The 26,586-nt window shown below is 43.8% G+C and overlaps 1 protein-coding gene across 1 annotated transcript in view; it reads left to right on the forward strand.

Moving 5' to 3' along the window:
• The window catches only part of SCIN (scinderin), an 84,029-nt gene that overhangs the window by 31,417 nt on the left and 26,026 nt on the right, over window positions 1–26,586 (forward strand). Inside the window, exons 5-8 of the mRNA XM_072154381.1 lie at window positions 2,268–2,357; window positions 6,403–6,535; window positions 9,804–9,892; window positions 25,247–25,462. Coding sequence (XP_072010482.1) covers window positions 2,268–2,357; window positions 6,403–6,535; window positions 9,804–9,892; window positions 25,247–25,462 — 528 coding nt within the window. The remainder of the gene's footprint in view (window positions 1–2,267; window positions 2,358–6,402; window positions 6,536–9,803; window positions 9,893–25,246; window positions 25,463–26,586) is intronic.

Here is a 26,586-nt window from a genome sequence, read left to right on the forward strand (position 1 = left end):
ATGTAACGTTCTAGTGGCCTCCATTCATTGAGACTAAAATCATCAAGGCCTCCCATGTAATTGAACCCCACTGATGAGGAACCAAGGTGCATGGAGATTGAGAAATAAGATTGTCAAAAAACTTTTAAGCTCCCTAGTAAGGTTCCAATCAGCTCCTTGCAATAAACAACAAGAACCTATATGTGCTCCAGAATTTGCATAGGTCTGACTCTGTATATCTAAATGTAACCCCACCCACGAGGACCCACAATGTTGTGTGGAGATGAGAAATCTGTTGACCACACATCCCTAAACTCCCAAGAGAAGTGCTCAGAAAGGTTCCAATCAGCTCCTTGCAATAAACAACAAGAACCTATATGTGCTCCATAATTTGCATAGGTTTGACTCTGTGGCGGTCATTTACTAAGGGCCCGAATTGCTTTTTTTTGTCGGGTTTCCCGAAAATTACCGGTTTGCGCAAAATTGCCCAGGTTTTTGGCACACGCGATCGGATTGTGCCGCATCGGTGCCGGCATGCATGCAACGGAAATTGGGGGGCGTGGCCGTCGGAAAACCTGACGGATTAGGAAAAACCGCGCTATTTTTTTAAAAAAATGTGCGTCACTTGACATGCGCTAACCTGCACCCAGGATAGGATGGTGATCTCCGGTGGACTTCAGCGCAGCAGCGACACCTGGTGGATATCGGGTGCACTACCTTAGTGAATCACCGGAAGACCCGAATCCTCGACGGAGAACGTGCCGCTGGATCGCGACAGGACCGGGTAAGTAAATGTGCCCCTGTATATCTAAATGTAACCCCACCCACGAAGTTGTACGGAGATGAGAAATCTAATGACCACACATCCCTAAACTCCCAAGAGGAGTGCTCAGAAAGGTTCCAATCGACTCCTTGCAATAAACAACAAGAACCTATATAATTTGCATAGGTTTGACTCTGTATACAGTTTGTAAAACTAACCCCACCCAGGAGGAGTCAGTTGAGAAATCTGATGACCACACACCCCTAAACTCTCAAGAGAAGTGCTCAGTAAGGTTCCAGTAGGCTCCTAGCAATGCACCATTAGCTGTGCTCCAGAATTTGGGTAGGTTAGCCTCCACAAGTTTAGGTTAAAACTCACCCAGGAGTCATAAGGAGAAGAAATCTGATGACCACACCCGCTAAATAACCAGGCGAGACACTAGGTAAAGTTCCCGTAGCCTTCCCTCATCACAAAAAAGGAAGCCAAAATGGGAAATGTATCGAAGCACCCAATAAGATTGTGCTCATCTGGGAAGCTCGGTATTAGGAGTCCATCTACTATCCATTATCTCACCACAATTTGAGGGCCATAAAGCAGTTTCCATGGTGCAGTCGGTCATGTGCCATCTGTCATCCATAAAACAAACGGGTGGCGCTGTACACACCCTGTAACATAACATAGACTCCGTGCCCTCACTGATAAAAACCGGCTACAAGCTGCTACAACTAGTCGTGAACATTGGGTCAATGGTGAGAAACATGGAGAAGCCGTCATACCCAAAATATTTAGCTTTGCTATAATTAATGCATTGGCTTTGATTATCATTCTACTCTAGTCACAGCCAAAGCAGCATTTAGAATCAATTTTGGCCATGTAGGCTGCAGCCAGTTTTATGTATTGGACAGCTGTGGATGTTGTAAGGAGCAGCAGGACTGTGAAATATAAAATTTATCTTGTAGGATTGGGGGCACGTCCTCACACTGCTGTGCTCTGTGCTCTCTGCAGCCAGTGTTAGGTATTGTTCCTCGAGAGATGTGTATACATCCCTTTGTATATTTTGTTGGTAGCAGCGGGACTGTGAAAAATGGGCTCAGATGGTGATATCCCCAATTGCACTGCTCTCCTCACACTGCTGTGCTCTTTGCATTGAGCTCCTCAATAACCTCTCTTTGTAAATGTTGTAATATTCAACCAGTAGCCTTATACAGCTTTTACTTAGAGCAAAGAAAAGCGTCTGTGGAGCAGCTCAATAAATGATAAAGTGTTTTTTTTAAGTTCCTACAGTAACCACTAGAGGGAACTCACTGCATGTGGTCATATCTACTAAGTATTTAGGTCTAGGATGCTGTAAATCCTTTATACAGAGAGCTCCCCCTAGTGGTTGCTGTTTACAAACATAATAACAACTATAGATCAAGCTGATTTAGGTTTGTACAAGATCCAGACATGAAATCTATGAATTGTACCAATATAGAAATATATGGAGAAGAAATTATAAAATTATTTTATTATCTTATTTTTTCAGGTTTTGGGTAAGAAGCCAAATCTCCCAGCGGGTGATGACAACGATGAGGTGGCAGATGTTACAAACAGAAAGATGGCAAAACTCTATATGGTAAGACCTTGTTATTACAGACTGTGTCCTCTAACTATCTCAAACACTGCAGGTGCCCTCTAGTGGTGGGGCAGTGCACTGATTGGTCATGGGCAGGAACAAGTCTTCCTTATATGGTCATTTTGCCTACAATGTCCCTCACTGACCAACCAGAAGTAGTCAAACTATGCGTAGGTGGAAAAGGCCTTCCTTATATGGGAATATTCTAAGTTTTTTCTCACCGACCAATCAGAGTTACAAAAACTTCATATGGGTGGAAACAAGTCTTCCTAATATTGGCATTTTGCCTAAGATGCCTGTGACTAACCAATCAGACTCAACTGAACTGCCTGGTTGGGTCAGAAATATCACATGCTCATTGGGCAATACAGACTTCTTATTCAGGAATATTTCACTGACCAATCATCGGTAGAATAAAACTGCTCGTGGGTGGGAACAAGTCTTCTGTAAATGGACAATTTCCTTAGGACAATATATATATATGGACAATTTCCTTAACTTCCTCACTGACCAATCAGAGGCAGTATAAAACTGCTCATGGGTGGGGACAAGACTTCTGTATATGGACAATTTCCTTAATATGCCCGTCACTGACCAATCAGAGAAAGCAAATCTGCTCATGGGTGTGAACAAATCTTCTGTAAATAGACAATTTCCCTAAGATGCCTCTCACTGACCAATCATCGGTAGAATAAAACTGCTCATGGGTGGGAACAAGTCTTCTGTATATGGACAATTTCCTTAAGATGCCTCTCACTGACCAATCAAAAGCAGTATAAAACTGCTCATGGGTGGGGCCAAGACTTCTGTATGCAAACAATTTTTCTAAAATGTCTCTCACTGACCAATCAAAGGCAGAATAAAACTACTCATGGGCAAAAACAAGTGTTCCGTATATGAACAATTTTCTGAAGATGCCGCTTACTGACCAATCAGAGAAAGCAAATCTGCTCATGGGCGGGAACAAATGTTCTGTAAATAGACAATTTCCCTAAGATGTCTCTCACTGACCAATCAGAGGTAGAATAAAACTACTCATGGGTGGGAACAAGTCTTCTGTATATGGACAATTTCTTTAAGATGCCTCTCACTGACCAATCAGAGGCAGTATAAAACTGCTCATGGGTGGGAACAAGTCTTCTGTATATGGACAATTTCCTTAAGATGCCTCTCACTGACCAATCAGAAGCAGTATAAAACTGCTCATGGGTGGGGCCAAAACTTCTGTATACAAACAATTTTTCTAAAATGTCTCTCACTGACCAATCAGAGGTAGTAAAAAACTGCTCAGGGGGAAAAACAAGTCTTCCGTATATGAACAATTTCCCTAAGATGCCTCTCACTGACCAGTCAGAGGCAGCAAAACTGCTCATGGGTGGGGGCAAGCCTTCCTTATTAGGGCATGTGTTTGAGATACATTGTTCCTGGGGATGTACATTCTCTATTATGGGCAACAAATTAAAAAAAATGAAAGCGAAATTACCCAGAAATCTGCACTTTCATTTCCTTGGACAAAACAAAACGTCTGGACCAGTGCTGGTAGGCCTCATCCATACCAAAGAGGATTGAGAAGGGGCAGATGTATCTATATCCATCTCTGTACCCTGCACTATTATCACTGCCTTTCAGGAGCCTGGGAAAGATGAGTGACATTACAAGAGTCGTAAACCCAGCTTTTCCAGGAGCTGGTGTACGGTAATATGCAAAATTACCAAATAGAATAAGAAACTTAGTTGTGGCCACAACACTTTTTAGGAGAAAATGGTTGCGCATTATTACCCTGACTGCATAAATAATCGTTTATCACCCAGCTTTCCCACCAGAAGCTGATGTAACTAATAATTACTCTAGAGGGTGTAAAAAAACTGTAAAAATCATATAAAAATTAGGTATTGCCGCATCCCAAGTTCTGATGTATCAGAAAACTACACCGTTCATTCCCGTAATTCAGAACTGTACCCGAAATTAACCCTCAAATGTCCGAAATGCCCCTTTTTTTTGACATTTTGCAACACAAAAATGTAATAAATATCGATGAAAAGTTTGTCGATTCCTCAAAATGCTGGCAATGAAAACATCAGCTCATCCTGCAAAAATGGCCCCGTACACCGAGGTATGAAAAAGCTATTAGTGTCAGAAGATGGTGAAAAGATTTTCTTATTTTCGTACAAAAGTTTTTAATTTTTTTTTTTAAATCTATTAAAACCTCCATACATTTGGTATCCCTGTGATTGTACTGACCCAATGCATACAGAGGGGGTGTCACCGGGGCGCACAATGAAAACCATAAAAGCAAAGTCCACAAGAAAGTCCAGCAAATGTGATTTTTTGTAATTTGCAACATTTTTGGAATTGTTTTCCCACTTCCCATTACACGGAATGGAATATTAAATACTGTCACTAGGAAATACAATTTGTTACAAAGAAAACAAGCAATTATTAATGAGCCCCACTTAACACACTGAAAACAACCCAGCTTTCCCAGAGGCTGATAGAACAGATATAGAGAATAGTTATAGGTCTAGTAATGCACTTGAGTTATAACAGAAAGCAGAGAGTTCAGCTTTCCCAGGAGCGGAAGAGCGGACATGTGTCCCGGAGCGGCAGCCTTGTCATGCAAAGCGTGTGACATGTTTATTTACTGCAGAGGAAGAAGCTGAGTAAACACCCGGCTTATTATATGATATAATACACCGCGGCCGGGAGAATAGACAGCAGTCTTAAAGGGGCCACGCCGCCTTAAAGGGGCACACCGCCCTAAATAATGACTTCTGCAACTTTAAAATCCTCAATTATTCAGGCTCACTGCTGGTTCCGCTGAAGGATAAAGCTGTTGGTTACATTAAGACATTTGAAAAAACTGTATATGAACAGCTGTAGGTTTGTTACAATGTATCAGAGTAAGAAAGAACTTTTAATGCGGAAGTAAGGGAGAGATTCTATGTCGTTCCATTGCATTATAAAGTCTTTATAAGTATCTGTAAGTACATGGCTAAGTAAGTTCACCTCTCAGGATACTAGAAAAGCTGGATAATTGCTAAAATAGTAGAAGTAACACCCACCACTTGCTTTCAGGTGCAGTATAAAGCTTTAATAGCTCTTTGTACTTCCCTGCCTAGGTACATTCACCTCTCAGGATACTAGAAAAGCTGGATAATTGCCAAAATAGTAGTAATAACACCCTCCACTTGCTTTCCAGTGCAGTATAAAGCTTTAATACTTCTTTGTACTTCTCTGCCTAGGTAAATTCGACTCACAGGATACTAGAAAAGCTGGATAATTGCCAAAATAGTAGTAGTAACACCCTCCACCTGCTTTCCAGTGCAGTATAAAGCTTTAATAGCTCTTTGTACTTCTCTGGCTAGGTAAATTCACCTCTCAGGATACTAGAAAAGCTGGATAATTAGCATTATAGTAATAGTAACAGCCACTATGTCGGCTTTAACTCTGCTTTCCAGTGCAGTATAAAGCTTACATACCTCACTTTACTTCTCTGCCCCTGTCACACATTTGCCACTCAGGAGTCTAGAAAAGCTGATTGAAGCTTTTCTGATTCCATTGTACCATAAAGCCTTTATTTCTATCTAGGATAATCCGGACTACACGGAGAGAAAGAATTGCCGTTCAGTATTCTAGGAAAGCTGAGAGAAGAAGAGTATAGCAGTAGTAGCAGCCTCCTTACTGGATGTCACACAGATTTCCCAGATCCCTTTGTAATATAAGCCTGTGGAATATATTTTTACTCCTGTGTCAATAATTAGCAAGGTAGATTTGACACTCAGGATTCTAAAAAAGCTGGGTGAGGACCGGCAGCAGTGCTCTGTATGCCATGTAAGACAGATTATGTGCCAGGAGGGATGGAAACAAACACGGTGCTCTTACATAACCCCACCCCTTTCCTGTTAGAGCTACCCAAAATTTTAAAAAGACAGGAAACCTGCCGTCTACACCCTCATAAATACAGTCTATAGTTCTCTGTTATCAGCCATTTAGAGGCAGATTCAAGCCTGGTCTCATTAGACCCCCTGCTCTGTGCCCCTGCCAGGTGTCTGATGCCAGCGGCTCCATGAGTGTATCAGTGGTCTCAGAAGTCAGCCCCTTCTGCCAGGCCGCCCTCATCTCCGAGGAATGCTTCATCCTGGACCACTCCGCCGACAAGAAGATCTTTGTATGGAAAGGTCAGAATTCCTGTTTATTTTCCAGGAGGCCTCATGTGTCGTGATGGAAGCAAGAAATGTAGCATCAAGTTCCCTACACACAGATGTAATCACAACAAACACCACAATCATAAGGAGTGACATCATAGAGCGAGTACAAGGGAGCGTTCACACAGCACAACCAGGGGGCAGAGAGGACATACACATCTACAGGAGGAGACTACTGCAAGAAACTGAGAGACAACATCTATCAGAGAGCAAGGAAATAAATATAACTACTATAATACTGCCCCCTATGTACAGGAATATAACTACTATAATACTGCCCCCTATGTACAAGAATATAACTACTATAATACTGCCCTCTATGTACAGGAATATAACTACTATAATACTGCCCCCTATGTACAAGAATATAACTACTATAATACTGCCCTCTATGTACAAGAATATAACTACTATAATACTGCCCCCTATGTACAGGAATATAACTACTATAATACTGCCTCCTATGTACAAGAATATAACTACTATAATACTGCCCCCTATGTACAAGAATATAACTACTATAATACTGCCCCCTATGTACAAGAATATAACTACTATAATACTGCCCCCTATGTACAAGAATATAACTACTATAATACTGCCCCCTATGTACGAGAATATAACTACTATAATACTGCCCCCTATGTACAAGAATATAACTACTATAATACTGTCCCCTATGTACAGGAATATAACTACTATAATACTGCTCCCTATGTACAAGAATATAACTACTATAATACTGTCCCCTATGTACAGGAATATAACTACTATAATACTGCCCCCTATGTACAAGAATATAACTATTATAATACTGCCCCCTATGTACAGGAATATAACTACTATAATACTGCCCCCTATGTACAAGAATATAACTACTATAATACTGCCCCCTATGTACAAGACTATAACTACTATAATACTGCCCCCTATGTACAAGAATATAACTACTATAATACTGCCCCCTATGTACAAGAATATAACTACTATAATACTGCCCCCTATGTACAGGAATATAACTACTATAATACTGCCCCCTATGTACAAGAATATAACTACTATAATACTGTCCCCTATGTACAGGAATATAACTACTATAATACTGCCCCCTACGTACAAGAATATAACTACTATAATACTGCCCCCTATGTACAAGAATATAACTACTATAATACTGCCCCCTATGTACAAGAATATAACTACTATAATACTGCCCCCTATGTACAAGAATATAACTACTATAATACTGCCCCCTATGTACAAGAATATAACTACTATAATACTGCCCCCTATGTACAAGAATATAACTACTATAATACTGCCCCCTATGTACAAGAATATAACTACTATAATACTGCCCCCTATGTACGAGAATATAACTACTATAATACTGCTCCCTATGTACAAGAATATAACTACTATAATACTGCCCCCTATGTACAGGAATATAACTACTATAATACTGCCCCCTATGTACAAGAATATAACTATTATAATACTGCCCCCTATGTACAGGAATATAACTACTATAATACTGCCCCCTATGTACAAGAATATAACTACTATAATACTGCCCCCTATGTACAAGACTATAACTACTATAATACTGCCCCCTATGTACAAGAATATAACTACTATAATACTGCCCCCTATGTACAAGAATATAACTACTATAATACTGCCCCCTATGTACAAGAATATAACTACTATAATACTGCCCCCTATGTACAGGAATATAACTACTATAATACTGCCCCCTATGTACAAGAATATAACTACTATAATACTGTCCCCTATGTACAAGAATATAACTACTATAATACTGCCCCCTATGTACAAGAATATAACTACTATAATACTGCCCCCTATGTACAAGAATATAACTACTATAATACTGCCCCCTATGTACAAGAATATAACTACTATAATACTGCCCCCTATGTACAAGAATATAACTACTATAATACTGCCCCCTATGTACAAGAATATAACTACTATAATACTGCCCCCTATGTACAAGAATATAACTACTATAATACTGCTCCCTATGTACAGGAATATAACTACTATAATACTGCCCCCTATGTACAAGAATATAACTACTATAATACTGCTCCCTATGTACAAGAATATAACTACTATAATACTGCCCCCTATGTACAAGAATATAACTACTATAATACTGCTCCCTATGTACAGGAATATAACTACTATAATACTGCCCCCTATGTACAAGAATATAACTACTATAATACTGCCCCCTATGTACAAGAATATAACTACTATAATACTGCTCCCTATGTACAGGAATATAACTACTATAATACTGGCCCCTATGTACAGGAATATAACTACTATAATACTGCCCCCTGTGTACAAGAATATAACTACTATAATACTGCCCCTATGTACAGGAATATAAGTACTATAATACTGCCCCCCTATGTACAAGAATATAACTACTATAATACTGCCCCCTACGTACAAGAATATAACTACTATAATACCGCCCCCTATGTACAAGAATATAACTATTATAATACTGCCCCCTATGTACAAGAATATAACTACTATAATACTGCGCCCTATGTACAAGAATATAACTACTATAATACTGCCCCCTATGTACAGGAATATAACTACTATAATACTGCCCCCTATGTACAGGAATATAACTACTATAATACTGTCCCTATGTACAAGAATATAACTACTATAATACTTCCCCTATGTACAAGAATATAACTACTATAATACTGCCCCCTATGTACAAGAATATAACTACTATAATGCTGCCCCTATGTACAAGAATATAACTACTATAATACTGCCCCTATGTACAAGAATATAACTACTATAATACTGCCCCCTATGTACAAGAATATAACTACTATAATACTGCCCCCTATGTACAAGAATATAACTAGTATAATACTGCCCCCTATGTGCAAGAATATAACTACTATAATACTGCCCCCTATGTACAGGAATATAACTACTATAATACTGCCCCCTATGTACAAGAATATAACTGCTATAATACTGCCCCCTATGTACAAGAATATAACTACTATAATACTGCCCCCTATGTACAAGAATATAACTACTATAATACTGCCCCCTATTATTACACTTGGCAGTGGATAGCAGAGCTCTGTGGGATAACAGGATGCAGTCGCTCTCGTTGCTGGGGATGATGGTAGTAGATTTGTTATTTATGAATTTTCTTCTTATCATTCAGGTAAAAATGCAAATGCGGGTGAGAGGAAGGCGGCCATGAAGACAGCGGAGGAGTTCATTCAGCAGATGAATTATCCTCTTAGTACTCAGGTAAAATCCATGTAGCTAATAATATAACAATGTGCTGCCACCTAGTGGTGAAGCCATGGACTGCCAGTACTGGAATGATTGTGTTGCTCTATATTTTCTTCTCGCTGCAGCCAGGAGCCGGTACCTAATGTTATGACATGACCTGCTCTACCTTACATTGGTCTAGATCCTTAGCCTCTGTTTTGGGGTTCTGCATCTGCTGTTCTACATTGTCATAAAACACAAAGAGAATAGACATAGTACTATCTGTGCCTACATCCCTTACAAAGGAGATTGGGGGATTGAATGGGCGACTGTCTTTGCCACCTCATTTACTGGGAGAAACAAGGTATTGTTATCTGTTCCTCCTTATTAACCACTTTACATGTGTGGAGAGAGAGGAACAGAGTACTATCTGTGCCACTGCATGTATTCAAAGTAAGGGATTACGAACTGAGTTACATCATTTTATGTGAAATACATTGACACAAATTAATCTATAGCTACCTATTTAACAGGAGAGACTAGGAGGTGGTGCTACCTGTGCCTACATGGTTTAAGTAGTTTAAGTAGGCAGTATTATCTGGAGCTTCATCATTGTAGCAGTAAAATAGAGTAAGTTAGTACTATATGTTCCTACATCATTAACATCAAGAGTCAAGGAAGGAGTACTACCTGAACCTACATCATATATAGAAGGAGACGGGGAGACAGCACTAACTGTATCTATATCATTTACTGGAGGAGACAGCACTAACTGTATCTATATGGTATACAGGAAGAGTCAAGGAAGCAGTACTACCTGAACCTACATCATATACAGGAGTAGACGGAGACAGCACTAACTGTATCTATATCATATACTGGAGGAGACAGCACTAACTGTATCTATATGGTATACAGGAAGAGTCATGGAAGCAGTACTACCTGAGCCTACATCATATACAGGAGGAGACAGAAGGCAGCACTAACTGTATCTATATCATATACTGGAGGAGACAGCACTAACTGTATCTATATGGTATACAGGAAGAGTCAGGGAAGCAGTACTACCTGAGCCTACATCATATACAGGAGTAGACGGAGACAGCACTAACTGTATCTATATCATATACTGGAGGAGACAGCACTAACTGTATCTATATGGTATACAGGAAGAGTCATGGAAGCAGTACTACCTGAGCCTACATCATATACAGGAGGAGACAGAAGGCAGCACTAACTGTATCTATATCATATACATGAAGAGTCAGGGAAGCAGTACTACCTGAACCTACATCATATACAGGGGGAGATGGGGAGACAGCACTAACTGTGTCTATATCATATACAGGAAGAGTCAGAGAAGCAGTACTACCTAAGCCTACATCATATACAGGAGTAGACAGGAGGCAGCCCTAACTGTATCTATATCATTTATTGGAGGAGACAGCACTAACTGTATCTATATCATATACTGGAGGAGACAGCACTAACTGTATCTATATCATATACTGGAGGAGACAGCACTATACCGTATACAGGAAGAGTCAGGGAAGCAGTACTACCTGAACCTTCACCATACACATGAAGAGACAGGAGGCAGCACTAACTGTATCTATATCATATAGAGGAAGAGTCAGGGAAGCAGTACTACCTGAACCTTCACCATACACATGAAGAGACAGGAGGCAGCACTAACTGTACCTATTTCATGTTGCAGGTAGAGTCAGGGAAGCAGTACTACCTGTACCAACATCATTTACAAGAGGATAGAGTCAGCTGTTACCCCCTGCCATACATTTATTTCCTGGGAGTGCCAGGGTGATAAAGTTATATGTGCCGCTCATTTATTTAAAAGACAGGGAAGGAGCACTATCTGTCCCAGTGTATTTGCTAAAAGACTTATGGAAGGAATACTTTGATCGTACCACTTATAACTAAAGACAGGTATGCAGCACAATATATAACGTTCTCTGTATATTGTATAGAGACAGGTAAGCAGTACTATCTGTGCCTACATCATTTACAGAGAGAACCCAATAGTATCCCCCCAAGGCAAAGTCGGAGGGAAAAGAGGAGTAACCAAAACAAGTTGTGTAAATTTGAAGATTAAAATACTTTTATTTTGAACAACAACAATAAAAAGACAGATCATGTAAACAATAAGATACAGTATGGTGATGACACAGAGAAATTAGCGGTCAGAACCAAAGGCAGTGGAAGACAAATTGTGTATGTACCATGGCGGACTGTGACAAAATCGAGAGGGGGGGAAGGGAACCCACTAAGGTACTGGCTGGTAATAACTACCGTGCCCGGTACTATGCCAATGATGTGGGAGCCTACACAGTAATGAAAGAAGGTCCTTACCAGTGTGGTAGCGAGATGTTCCACTGCCTGGACTGAGCCGCTCACCCCACGCGCGTTTCGGCTCGGGGATGAGCCTTCGTCTGGGGGTGGCGTCATAGTGTTAGAAGGCCGGAAGATAAATAATCTATCGGCCAATAGGAGCTTGCACTGTTGTACACGTGGGTCGGATAGTACTTCCCCTGGTGATACCGGAACAACGCGAGGTCGCGCCACGTGATCGCGCATCACGTGATTTACATCACGTGACCGCGAGATCACGCGTCCGCGAGATCGCGATGCCCGGGACCAACACAGAGTTGTTGAAGAGAGCTTTAAATGGAAGCGTTTGGCTAGCGCATGCGCTTAATCATCCTACGTGATTGTACTGGAAATGGATATATCTTTTTGATAACATCAATGCATATGGAAAGAATCAATGACCCAATGAAGTTAATTACAGTTAAATAATGTATAATAAGTTAAATTCAATATAGGACACATGTTTGGTCGCTAGTCCGCTACATATATTATGAGTACCAATGTAGAGTGCAATTGATTAAGAAAAAGTGCTAAGTGCATAGAAATATAAATATGAATCACAATGATAATATATGAATCGTGTACAAAGACAAATGTAAATATGGATCACAATAATGATAAAAAACAGTGTGCAAATGTGACTGCTGAGTTGCAGTCATTTAAAGTGCAATAGCAATTGTTATAAGGTGCTGTGTAAATAGTTCCATTTTGGCACATCAATTGCTACAGTTAAAAAACAAAACCTCATAAACAATTATATACATATACATATTATATACATATTATTATAAAAATTATTGTTAAATTATTATAAACCATGATTAAATTGGTGCCTATAAGTTCATATCCACATGATGGAAAAGAAATTCATGTTTAAGTCTCTATATATATTTGACATTTCTATTGATGTTAATTAGTACAATTGCTAACAAGTGAGAAAAGTGAATGAAACACGTGAAGGGAAGGGAAGGAGGTGAGGAAGGGGATGTGAGGGAAGGGGAAGGAAAAGAGTTGGGTGTGATGAAAACCGTGAGATAAAACGTGAGTGGTAGCAAAAATTCTAATTGTGTTATTAATAATTGTAAAATTGTTAATGGTACATTTTGGGACCTAAGACCACATATTGCATCTGGCTTGATACATCAGATGAAAATACCGAAACCTTTAGCCGGGGCTTCTTAAATAGATAACAGTGCACTTGTTTTAGTCGCCAATCCAACAAATTGAATGGTCCTATAAGGGATATTCGACTCTTGTCCAACTTAATGAAAGGGAATTTTTTAAAGATGCATAAACCATTCCTGAGAAATTATGGAAACCCATATAGTGCAATTATTGCAGTTTTCTGAAAATATAAAAGGAAAATAATAATTGGGGTGAGCGGCTCAGTCCAGGCAGTGGAACATCTCGCTACCACACTGGTAAGGACCTTCTTTCATTACTGTGTAGGCTCCCACATCATTGGCATAGTACCGGGCACGGTAGTTATTACCAGCCAGTACCTTAGTGGGTTCCCTTCCCCCCCTCTCGATTTTGTCACAGTCCGCCATGGTACATACACAATTTGTCTTCCACTGCCTTTGGTTCTGACCGCTAATTTCTCTGTGTCATCACCATACTGTATCTTATTGTTTACATGATCTGTCTTTTTATTGTTGTTGTTCAAAATAAAAGTATTTTAATCTTCAAATTTACATAACTTGTTTTGGTTACTCCTCTTTTCCCTCCGACTTTGCCTTGGGGGGATACTATTGGGTTCTCTCGTGATTTGAGGTGTGTAGCTTTGTGCGTACACTACAACAGGTGGGGGGCCACTTTTGGCCAGAATTGGAGGGACTGGTGCCACTTGGCCGTGATTTGTTCCCCGTTTCCCTAAATCTGATCTTTTGCTATTGGATCTAATCATTTACAGAGACACAAGCTCAGTAATATCTGTTGCTATATATTTTTGTTAGCAAAATATAGGGGGTTGTACTTTCAGTTCCCACTAGAGACAGGGAAGCAGTACTACCTGTATCTATATCAAATAAAAAGTGGGAAGAGGAGGCAGCACTATCTGACAAATAAGGTTTATCTCTCTCCAGTTTTCCTTTAAGGTTTTTCTCACTCTTTTTTTATATTATCGGAAGGGATGGAATAGGTGATGATTAGAGATGAGCGAACACTAAAATGCTCGGGTACTCGTTATTCGAGACGAACTTTTCCCGATGCTCGAGTGCTCGTCTCGAATAACGAACCCCATTGAAGTCAATGGGAGACTCGAGCATTTTTCAAGGGGACCAAGGCTCTGCACAGGGAAGCTTGGCCAAACACCTGGGAACCTCAGAAAAGGATGGAAACACCACGGAAATGGACAGGAAACAGCAGGGGCAGCATGCATGGATGCCTCTGAGGCTGCTTAATCGCACCATTATGCCAAAATTATGGGCAACAGCATGGCCATGACAGAGTGACAGAATGAAGCTAGATAGCATCTAAAACATCCAATAATTGACCCTGACACTATAGGGGACGGCATGCAGAGGCAGCGGCAGCAGCGGCAGGCATGGCAACATACCCTAAATGGACTCAGGCTTCAAACCAATGGGTAGCAGAGAGGAACCAAAGGAGGTGAGCAAGAAGCGCTCAAATAATATCGGTACATGATAAAAGTTTGCCAGTATATTTTGTGGATTACACAGCAGGGTGGCGACAAAGTTAACATGGAAGCCATGAAAACAACCCAAAATTCTGCCTGACACAGCTCGTTTGATAAGGGGACCATGTATGGAGGCAGTGAACTAGTAGTAGATTAAAGGTGCTGCAGTTAAAACTATGTTAGTTGGATCTTGGCATGGAGCTGGCGCTCCGCTGCCAGGCGAGCTTTCGCCAATCCAAGCCCGTGTCTCTAGGCTACTCCCCAAACAGCACTTCTAAGAACCTTTTGTATAAGATCAAGTGTAGTAGCGTTCTTATAAGTTTAGGATATGCCGGGTGAGGGGAATGTAAACAGATGCGCAAGAAGCGCTGAAATAATATCCCTAAATGGTAAAAGTTTGCAAGTATATTTTGGGGATTACACAGCAGGGTGGCGACAAAGTTAACAACTTTGATGTGGAATGCCCTGTAATAGCTCTTGGGCGGTGTGCCTTTTATCGCCTAGGCTCAGCAGTTTCAGCACCGCCTGCTGTCGCTTAGCGACGGCACTGCTGCTGTGCCTAGAGCTACCGACTGATGGCGCCATGCCCACGGATGGTAATTCGGAGGAGGAGGAGGTGGAGGAGGGGTGGGAGGAGGTATAGTAGGCCTTTGAGACCTGGACCGAGGTAGGCCCCGCAATTCTCTGCGTCGGCAGTATATGACCAGCCCCAGGGTCAGACTCGGTCCCAGCCTGCACCAAGTTAAGTGTAGTAGCGTTCTCATAAGTTTGGGATATGGCGGGTGAGGGGAATGTAAACAGATGCGCAAGAAGCGCATGATGCGCATGGAGCTGGCGTTCCGCTGCCAGGCGAGCTTTCGCCAATCCAAGCCCCTGTCTCTAGGCTACTCCCCAAACAGCACTTCTAAGAACCTTTTGTATAAGATCAAGTGTAGTAGCGTTCTTATAAGTTTAGGATATGCCGGGTGAGGGGAATGTAAACATCTGCGCAAGAAGCGCTGAAATAATATCCGTAAATGGTAAAAGTTTGCCAGTATATTTTGTGGATAACACAGCAGGGTGGCGACAAAGTTAAAAACTTTGATGTGGAATCCATGAAAACAACCCAAATTTCTGCCTGACACACCTCGTTTGATAAAGGGACGATGTATGGAGGCAGCTATATGGACGACTTTTGGAGGTAGCAATGGAGACAACGTGTGGAGGCTGCTATGGAGACAATTTAATTTGGATAGTGCCTGTATGTGGCAGTCCCAAACATTTTTCAAACCAGAGGAGCAGGTAGGTGGCCCTCCAGTAAAATGGGATAGATTGAGTGCCTGTATGTGGCAGTCCCAAAAATGTTTCAAACCAGAGGAGCAGGTAGGTGGCCCTGCAGTAAAATGGAATAGATTGAGTGCCTGTATGTGGCAGTCCCAAAAATGTTTCAAACCAGAGGAGCAGGTAGGTGGCCCTGCAGTAAAATGGAATAGATTGAGTGCCTGTATGTGGCAGTCCCAAAAATTGTTCAAACCAGAGGAGCAGGTAGGTGGCCCTGCAGTAAAATGGAATAGATTGAGTGCCTGTATGTGGCAGTCCCAAAAATTGTTCAAACCAGAGGAGCAGGTAGGTGGCCCTGCAGTAAAATGGAATAGATTGAGTGCCTGTATGTGGCAGTCCCAAAAATGTTTCAAACCAGAGGAGCAGGTAGGTGGCCCTCCAGTAAAATGGAATAGATTGAGTGCCTGTATGTGGCAGTCCCAAAAATTGTTCAAACCAGAGGAGCAGGTAGGTGGCCCTCCAGTAAAATGGAATAGATTGAGTGCCTGTATGTGGCAGTCCCAAAAATTGTTCAAACCAGAGGAGCAGGTAGGTGGCCCTGCAGTAAAATGGAATAGATTGAGTGCCTGTATGTGGCAGTCCCAAAAATGTTTCAAACCAGAGGAGCAGGTAGGTGGCCCTCCAGTAAAATGGAATAGATTGAGTGCCTGTATGTGGCAGTCCCAAAAATTGTTCAAACCAGAGGAGCAGGTAGGTGGCCCTGCAGTAAAATGGAATAGATTGAGTGCCTGTATGTGGCACTCACAAAAATTGTTTCAAACAGAGGACCGGGTAGGTGGCCCTCCAGAAAAATTAAATGCATGAAGTACTATAGCAAGAGCCAGTGGGCCCTGTCAAAAAATAGCCAGTTTCCTCTGCTTTACTGTACAAAGAGGAGGAGAAGGAGGAAAATGAGGAGGAGGAGGAGGAGTGGATCAATTATTCAGGTTGAGCTTCCTTCACCTGGTGGAGATTGGAAATTCTGAGAAATCCAGCCTTTATTCATTTTAATAAGCGTCAGCCTGTCAGCGCTGTCAGTCGACAGGCGTGTACGCTTATCGGTGATGATGCCACCAGCTGCACTGAAAACCCGCTCGGACAAGACGCTAGCGGCAGGGCAGGCAAGAACCTCCAAGGCGTACAGCGCCAGTTCGTGCCACATGTCCAGCTTTGAAACCCAGTAGTTGTAGGGAGCTGTGTGATCATTTAGGACGATGGTATGGTCAGCTACGTACTCCCTCACCATCTTTCTGTAAAGATCAGCCCTACTCTGCCGAGACTGGGGACAGGTGACAGTGTCTTGCTGGGGTGACATAAAGCTGGCAAAAGCCTTGTAAAGCGTACCCTTGCCAGTGCTGGACAAGCTGCCTGCTCGCCTACTCTCCCTCGCTACTTGTCCCGCAGAACTACGCACTCTGCCGCTAGCGCTGTCAGAAGGGAAATACTGTTTCAGCTTGTGCACCAGGGCCTGCTGGTATTCATGCATTCTCACACTCCTTTCCTCTCCAGGGATGAGAGTGGGAAGATTTTGCTTGTACCGTGGGTCCAGGAGAGTGAACACCCAGTAATCGGTGCTGGAATAAATTCTTTGAACGCGAGGGTCACGGGATAGGCAGCCTAGCATGAAATCTGCCATATGCGCCAGAGTACCAACGCGTAAGAATTCACTCCCCTCACTGGCCTGACTGTCCATTTCCTCCTCCTCCAACTCCTCCAACTCCTCTTCTTCTGCCCATACACGCTGAACAGTGAAGGACTCAACAATGGTCCCCTCTTGTGTCTCGCCAACATTCTCCTCCTCATCCTCCTCCACCTCCACCTCCTCCGATATGCGCTGAGAAACAGACCTCAGGGTGCTTTGGCTATCAACAAGGGAATATTCTTCCCCCGTCTCTTGTGACGAGCGCAAAGCTTCCGACTTCATGCTGACCAGAGAGTTTTTCAACAGGCCAAGCAGCGGGATGGTGAGGCTGATGATGGCGGCATCGCCACTGACCATCTGTGTTGACTCCTCAAAGTTACTCAGCACCTGACAGATATCAGACATCCACGTCCACTCCTCATTGTAGACTTGAGGAAGCTGACTGACCTGACTACCAGTTCTGGTGGAAGTTGACATCTGGCAGTCTACAATCGCTCTGCGCTGCTGGTAAACTCTGGATAACATGGTCAGTGTTGAATTCCACCTCGTGGGCACGTCGCACAACAGTCGGTGAGCGGGCAGTTGGAGGCGGCGCTGCGCTGCCCTGAGAGTGGCAGCATCTGGGCTGGACTTCCTGAAATGCGCACAGATGCGGCGCACCTTCGTGAGCAAATCAGACAGATTGGGGTATGTCTTGAGGAAACGCTGCACTATCAGATTTAACACATGGGCCAGGCATGGCACATGTGTCAGTCTGCCGAGTTGCAGAGCCGCCACCAGGTTACGGCCGTTGTCACACACAACCATTCCCGGCTTGAGGTTCAGCGGTGCCAGCCACAGATCAGTCTGCGCCGTGATGCCCTGTAATAGCTCTTGGGCGGTGTGCCTTTTGTCGCCTAGGCTCAGCAGTTTGAGCACCGCCTGCTGTCGCTTAGCGACGGCACTGCTGCTGTGCCTAGAGCTACCGACTGATGGCGCCGTGCCCACGGATGGTAGTTCGGAGGAGGAGGTGGAGGAGGGGTGGGAGGAGGAGGAGGCATAGTAGGCCTGAAACACCTGGACCGAGGTAGGCCCCGCAATCCTCGGCGTCGGCAGTATATGAGCAGCCCCAGGGTCAGACTCGGTCCCAGCCTCCACCAAGTTAACCCAATGTGCCGTCAGCGATATATAGTGGCCCTGCCCGGCAGCACTCGTCCACGTGTCCGTGGTCAGGTGGACCTTGTCAGAAACGGCGTTGGTCAGGGCACGGATGATGTTGTCTGACACGTGCTGGTGCAGGGCTGGGACGGCACATCGGGAAAAGTAGTGGCGGCTGGGGACCGAATACCGAGGGGCGGCCGCCGCCATGAGGTTGCGAAAGGCCTCGGTCTCTACTAGCCTATAGGGCAGCATCTCCAGGCTAAGCAATCTGGAGATGTGCACATTAAGGGCTTGGGCGTGCGGGTGGGTTGCACTATATTTGCGTTTCCGCTCCAGCGTCTGGGGTATGGAGAGCTGAACGCTGGTGGATGCTGTGGAGGATCGTGGAGGCGACGATGGGGTTTTTGTGGCAGGGTCCTGGGCAGGGGGCTGACTAGCAGCTGACACAGGGGAAGGAGCAGTGGTGTGCACGGCCGGAGGTGAACGGGCTTGTTGCCACTGAGTGGGGTGCTTAGCATTCATATGCCTGCGCATACTGGTGGTAGTTAAGCTAGTAGTGGTGGAACCCCTGCTGAGCCTGGTTTGGCAAATGTTGCACACCACAGTCCGTCGGTCATCCGGTGTTTCCTTAAAGAACCTCCACACTTCTGAAGATCTAGCCCTCGCCGCAAGAGCCCTCACCACGGGAGCTTCACTAGTTGACAGTGGCGCTGATGCACCAGCTCTGGCCCTGCCTCTCCGTCTGGCCCCACCACTGCCTCTTCCAACCTGTTCAGGTCGAGGACTCTCCTCCGTCTCAGAAGCACTGTGTTCACCCGGCCTCTCAACCCAGCTTGGGTCTGTCACCTCATCATCCTCCGATCCCTCAGTCTGCTCCCCCCTCGGACTTCCTGCCCTGACAACAACTTCCCCACTGTCTGACAACCGTGTCTCCTCATCGTCGGACACCTCTTTACACACTTCCACTACGTCAAGAAGGTCATCATCACCCACAGACTGTGACTGGTGGAAAACCTGGGCATCGGAAAATTGCTCAGCAGCAACCGGACAAGTGGTTTGTGACTGTGGGAAGGGTCCAGAAAACAGTTCCTCAGAGTATGCCGGTTCAAATGCCAAATTTTCCTGGGAGGGGGCAGACTGGGGGGGAGGAGGCTGAGGTGCAGGAGCTGGAGGAGTGGCGATTTCGGTGACATGGGTGGACTGCGTGGAAGACTGACTGGTGGTGGACAAATTGCTCGAAGCATTGTCAGCAATCCACGACATCACCTGTTCGCACTGTTCTGGCCTCAACAGTGCTCTACCACGAGTCCCAGTAACTTCAGACATGAACCTAGGGAGTGTAGCTCTGCGGCGTTCCCCTGCTCCCTCATCAGCAGGTGGTGTCTCACCCCGCCCAGGACCACGGCCTCTGACCCCTGCAGTAGTTGGACGCCCACGTCCCCGCCCTCGTCCTCTACCCCTAGCCCTCGGGTTAAACATTTTTAAAATGAGAGTTATAACTTTATTTTTTTTTTTACTTTTTTTTGTTTTTTTTTGTGTTTTTTTTTTTTTTTTTGTGTTTTTTGTTTTTTTTTGAGTTTTTAAAACCAAACAATGCTATCCTATTGCTATGGCTATTTTCTAGCCAAGTATCAAAGGAAGCACAGTACTATGCCAGATGAGATGACACTGAGTTCTTGCCTAATAGAAATCCAACCCCTACTGAATTTTGCCACTTCAGCCTTTGCTATGGATATGTGCGCCACTAAGCGCAGAACACAGCGGTCGCAAGTCTCACTACAAATTGCTCAGAATTGGCAAGTACATGCACTGCAGAAACTACAGTCACCAGCAGATCAACCAGAAATCAAATATATAGAACGCTACTGTAGGCTTCAAGAAGCTGTTTGTATTCTCCTATGGCTATTTTCTAGCCAAGTATCAAAGGAAGCACAGTACTATGCCAGATGAGATGACACTGAGTTATTGCCTAATAGAAATCCAACCCCTACTGAATTTTGCCACTTCAGCCTTTGCTATGGATATGTGCGCCACTAAGCGCAGAACACAGCGGTCGCAAGTCTCACTACAAATTGCTCAGAATTGGCAAGTACATGCACTGCAGAAACTACAGTCACCAGCAGATCAACCAGAAATCAAATATATAGAACGCTACTGTAGGCTTCAAGAAGCTGTTTGTATTCTCCTATGGCTATTTTCTAGCCAAGTATCAAAGGAAGCACAGTACTATGCCAGATGAGATGACACTGAGTTATTGCCTAATAGAAATCCAACCCCTACTGAATTTTGCCACTTCAGCCTTTGCTATGGATATGTGCGCCACTAAGCGCAGAACACAGCGGTCGCAAGTCTCACTACAAATTGCTCAGAATTGGCAAGTACATGCACTGCAGAAACTACAGTCACCAGCAGATCAACCAGAAATCAAATATATAGAACGCTACTGTAGGCTTCAAGAAGCTGTTTGTATTCTCCTATGGCTATTTTCTAGCCAAGTATCAAAGGAAGCACAGTACTATGCCAGATGAGATGACACTGAGTTATTGCCTAATAGAAATCCAACCCCTACTGAATTTTGCCACTTCAGCCTTTGCTATGGATATGTGCGCCACTAAGCGCAGAACACAGCGGTCGCAAGTCTCACTACAAATTGCTCAGAATTGGCAAGTACATGCACTGCAGAAACTACAGTCACCAGCAGATCAACCAGAAATCAAATATATAGAACGCTACTGTAGGCTTCAAGAAGCTGTTTGTATTCTCCTATGGCTATTTTCTAGCCAAGTATCAAAGGAAGCACACTACTATGCCAGATGAGATGACACTGAGTTATTGCCTAATAGAAATCCAACCCCTACTGAATTTTGCCACTTCAGCCTTTGCTATGGATATGTGCGCCACTAAGCGCAGAACACAGCGGTCGCAAGTCCCACTACAAATTGCTCAGAATTGGCAAGTACATGCACTGCAGAAACTACAGCCACCAGCAGATCAACCAGAAATCAAATATATAGAACGCTACTGTAGGCTTCAAGAAGCTGTTTGTATTCTCCTATGGCTATTTTCTAGCCAAGTATCAAAGGAAGCACAGTACTATGCCAGATGAGATGACACTGAGTTATTGCCTAATAGAAATCCAACCCCTACTGAATTTTGCCACTTCAGCCTTTGCTATGGATATGTGCGCCACTAAGCGCAGAACACAGCGGTCGCAAGTCCCACTACAAATTGCTCAGAATTGGCAAGTACATGCACTGCAGAAACTACAGTCACCAGCAGATCAACCAGAAATCAAATATATAGAACGCTACTGTAGGCTTCAAGAAGCTGTTTGTATTCTCCTATGGCTATTTTCTAGCCAAGTATCAAAGGAAGCACAGTACTATGCCAGATGAGATGACACTGAGTTATTGCCTAATAGAAATCCAACCCCTACTGAATTTTGCCACTTCAGCCTTTGCTATGGATATGTGCGCCACTAAGCGCAGAACACAGCGGTCGCAAGTCTCACTACAAATTGCTCAGAATTGGCAAGTACATGCACTGCAGAAACTACAGCCACCAGCAGATCAACCAGAAATCAAATATATAGAACGCTACTGTAGGCTTCAAGAAGCTGTTTGTATTCTCCTATGGCTATTTTCTAGCCAAGTATCAAAGGAAGCACAGTACTATGCCAGATGAGATGACACTGAGTTATTGCCTAATAGAAATCCAACCCCTACTGAATTTTGCCACTTCAGCCTTTGCTATGGATATGTGCGCCACTAAGCGCAGAACACAGCGGTCGCAAGTCTCACTACAAATTGCTCAGAATTGGCAAGTACATGCACTGCAGAAACTACAGTCACCAGCAGATCAACCAGAAATCAAATATATAGAACGCTACTGTAGGCTTCAAGAAGCTGTTTGTATTCTCCTATGGCTATTTTCTAGCCAAGTATCAAAGGAAGCACAGTACTATGCCAGATGAGATGACACTGAGTTATTGCCTAATAGAAATCCAACCCCTACTGAATTTTGCCACTTCAGCCTTTGCTATGGATATGTGTGCCACTAAGAGCTAAACACAACGGTAGCAAGTCCCCCTGCTAATTCCTCACAAAATGGTAAAAGATGCAAATTAAAATAAAAAAAGTAGAACGTTATTGTAGCCCTAAGAAGGGCTGTTGGGTTCTTTGAGAATCACTCCTGCCTAACAGTAAGCTAATAGAACACCCTAACGCTTTCCCTGAGCAGCAGCAGCTCTCTCCCTAGCGGCATCCAGAGACAGAATGATCCGAGCAGCGCGGCCAGCGGCTAGTCTATCCCAGGGTCACCTGATCTGGCCAGCCAACCACTGCTATCGACGTGTAAGGGTACCACGTCATGCTGGGTGGAGTGCAGAGTCTCCTGGCTTGTGATTGGCTCTGTTTCTGGCCGCCAAAAAGCAAAACGGCGGGAGCTGCCATTTTCTCGAGCGGGCGAAGTATTCGTCCGAGTAACGAGCAGTTTCGAGTACCCTAATGCTCGACCGAGCATCAAGCTCGGACGAGCATGTTCGCTCATCTCTAGTGATGATACTTTACACATATAGTCATTCAGTGCATCATGATGCCGCTCCATGCACATGACAGCTGCAGGTTCTGTACAGTGTGTCATCATCATCATCACTCCACCCATGTGTATGAGCTGAAGCTCTGCTCCTCAGGCTTTATATGAGATCAGTGCTAATCCCAGCAGATTATAGGGCAGGCATGGACAGAACAAGGATCTCCCTATAACATGTGCCATATACAGCTGCACCAATTCTGCTCTACAAAGAGGGATCCTATCAACAGCTCCATGAGATCCATATGTCCACAGTAAAAGTGGGTTTCTAGTTACATATTACAGCAGTTACGCAGAGCAGCAGTTACTCATAGCACAGCATTGTCAGGGCAACCACTTCTGCACACACCCCGTACACTTGGAGAAGCTAGAATCCAGGAATATAATTATATCACAGTCCCGCTGCTACTACTAACAACATACACATCTCTCCAGGGACAGTACATAACACTGGCTGCAGAGAGCACAGAGCACAGCAGTGTGAGGTCTGATTACACATTTCTTCATGGACAATACATAACACTGGCTGCAGAGACCACAGAGCACAGCAGTGTGAGGTCTGATTACACATTTCTTCATGGACAATACATAACACTGGCTGCAGGGAGCACAGAGCACAGCAGTGTGAGGTCTGATTACACATTTCTTCATGGACAATACATAACACTGGCTGCAGAGAGCACAGAGCACAGCAGTGTGAGGTCTGATTACACATCTCTCCAGGGGCATTACATAACACTAGCTGCAGAGAGCACAGAGCACAGCAGTGTGAGGTCTGATTACACATCTCTCCAGAGACAATACATAACACTAGCTGCAGAGAGCACAGAGCACAGCAGTGTGAGGTCTGATTACACATCTCTCCAGGGACAATACATAACACTGGCTGCAGAGAGCACAGAGCACAGCAGTGTGAGGTCTGATTACACATCTCTCCAGAGACAATACATAACACTAGCTGCAGAGAGCACAGAGCACAGCAGTGTGAGGTCTGATTACACATCTCTCCAGGGACAATACATAACACTGGCTGCAGAGAGTACAGAGCACAGCAGTGTGAGGTCTGATCACACATCTCTCCATGGACAATACATAACACTGGCTGCAGAGAGCACAGAGCACAGCAGTGTGAGGTCTGATTACACATCTCCCCAGGGACAATACATAACACTGGCTACAGAGAGCACAGAGCACAGCAGTGTGAGGTCTGATTACACATCTCTCCAGGGACAATACATAACACGGGCTACAGAGAGCACAGAGCACAGCAGTGTGAGGTCTGATTACACATCTCTCCAGAGACAATACATAACACTAGCTGCAGAGAGCACAGAGCACAGCAGTGTGAGGTCTGATTACACATCTCCCCAGGGACAATACATAACACTGGCTGCAGAGAGCACAGAGCACAGCAGTGTGAGGTCTGATTACACATCTCTCCAGGGACAATACATAACACGGGCTGCAGAGAGCACAGAGCACAGCAGTGTGAGGCCTGATTATACATCTCTCCAGGGACAATACATAACACTGACTGCAGAGAGCACAGAGCACAGCAGTGTGAGGTCTGATTATACATCTCTCCAGGGACAATACATGACAATGGCTGTGAGGTCACATCTGCTGACAGATCCCTTTAAAGTCCCTTTAAATGAAAGTAACAATACGTTTAGTGATGGATCATTATTTCTTCTAGATCCAAGTGATTCCAGAAGGAGGAGAGACTCCGATTTTCAAACAATTCTTTAAAGATTGGAAGGATCAGGACCAGAGTGATGGATTCGGGAAGGTTTATGTCACAGAACGCATCGCTCGCATTGACCAGGTTGACTTTGATGCCTCCAAACTTCACGAATCACCAGAGATGGCCGCCCACCACAACATGGTGGATGATGGATCTGGAAAAGTGGAAGTAAGTCTAATTATGCTATACTCCAATCACATCCAGAGCTGCATGAGGAATATCAGTTGTTACACAAAAATTGATAAACCACAACCGGCAGCAGAATAGTGAGTGGAGCTCTGAGGTATAATACAGGATGTAACTCAGGATCAGTACAGGATAAGTAATGTCATGTATGTACACAGTGACTGCACCAGCAGCAGAATAGTGAGTGCAGCTCCAGGGTATAATACAGGATGTAACTCAGGATCAGTACATAATAAGTAATATCATGTATGTACACAGTGACTGCACCAGCAGCAGAATAGTGAGTGCAGCTCTGGAGTATAATACAGGATGTAACTCAGGATCAGTACAGGATAAGTAATGTCATGTATGTACACAGTGACTGCACCAGCAGCAGAATAGTGAGTGCAGCTCTGGAGTATAATACAGGATGTAACTCAGGATCAGTACAGGATAAGTAATGTCATGTATGTACACAGTGACTGCACCAGCAGCAGAATAGTGAGTGCAGCTCTGGGGTATAATACAGGATGTAACTCAGGATCAGTACAGGATAAGTAATGTCATGTATGTACACAGTGACTGTACCAGCAGCAGATAGTGAGTGCAGCTCTGGGGTATAATACAGGATGTAACTCAGGATCAGTACAGGATAAGTAATGTCATGTATGTACACAGTGACTGCACCAGCAGAATAGTGAGTGCAGCTCTGGGGTATAATACAGGATGTAACTCAGGATCAGTACAGGATAAGTAATGTCATGTATGTACACAGTGACTGCACCAGCAGCAGAATAGTGATTGCAGCTCTGGGGTATAATACAGGATGTAACTCAGGATCAGTACAGGATAAGTAATGTCATGTATGTACACAGTGACTGCACCAGCAGCAGAATAGTGAGTGCAGCTCTGGGGTATAATACAGGATGTAACTCAGGATCAGTACAGGATAAGTAATGTCATGTATGTACACAGCGACTGCACCAGCAGCAGAATAGTGAGTGCAGCTCTGGAGTATAATACAGGATGTAACTCAGGATCAGTACAGGATAAGTAATGTCATGTATGTACACAGTCACTGCACCAGCAGCAGAATAGTGAGTGCAGCTCTGGGGTATAATACAGGA

This window comes from Engystomops pustulosus, chromosome 5, assembly GCF_040894005.1.
Source record: "Engystomops pustulosus chromosome 5, aEngPut4.maternal, whole genome shotgun sequence".
NCBI classification, from domain to species: domain Eukaryota; kingdom Metazoa; phylum Chordata; class Amphibia; order Anura; family Leptodactylidae; genus Engystomops; species Engystomops pustulosus.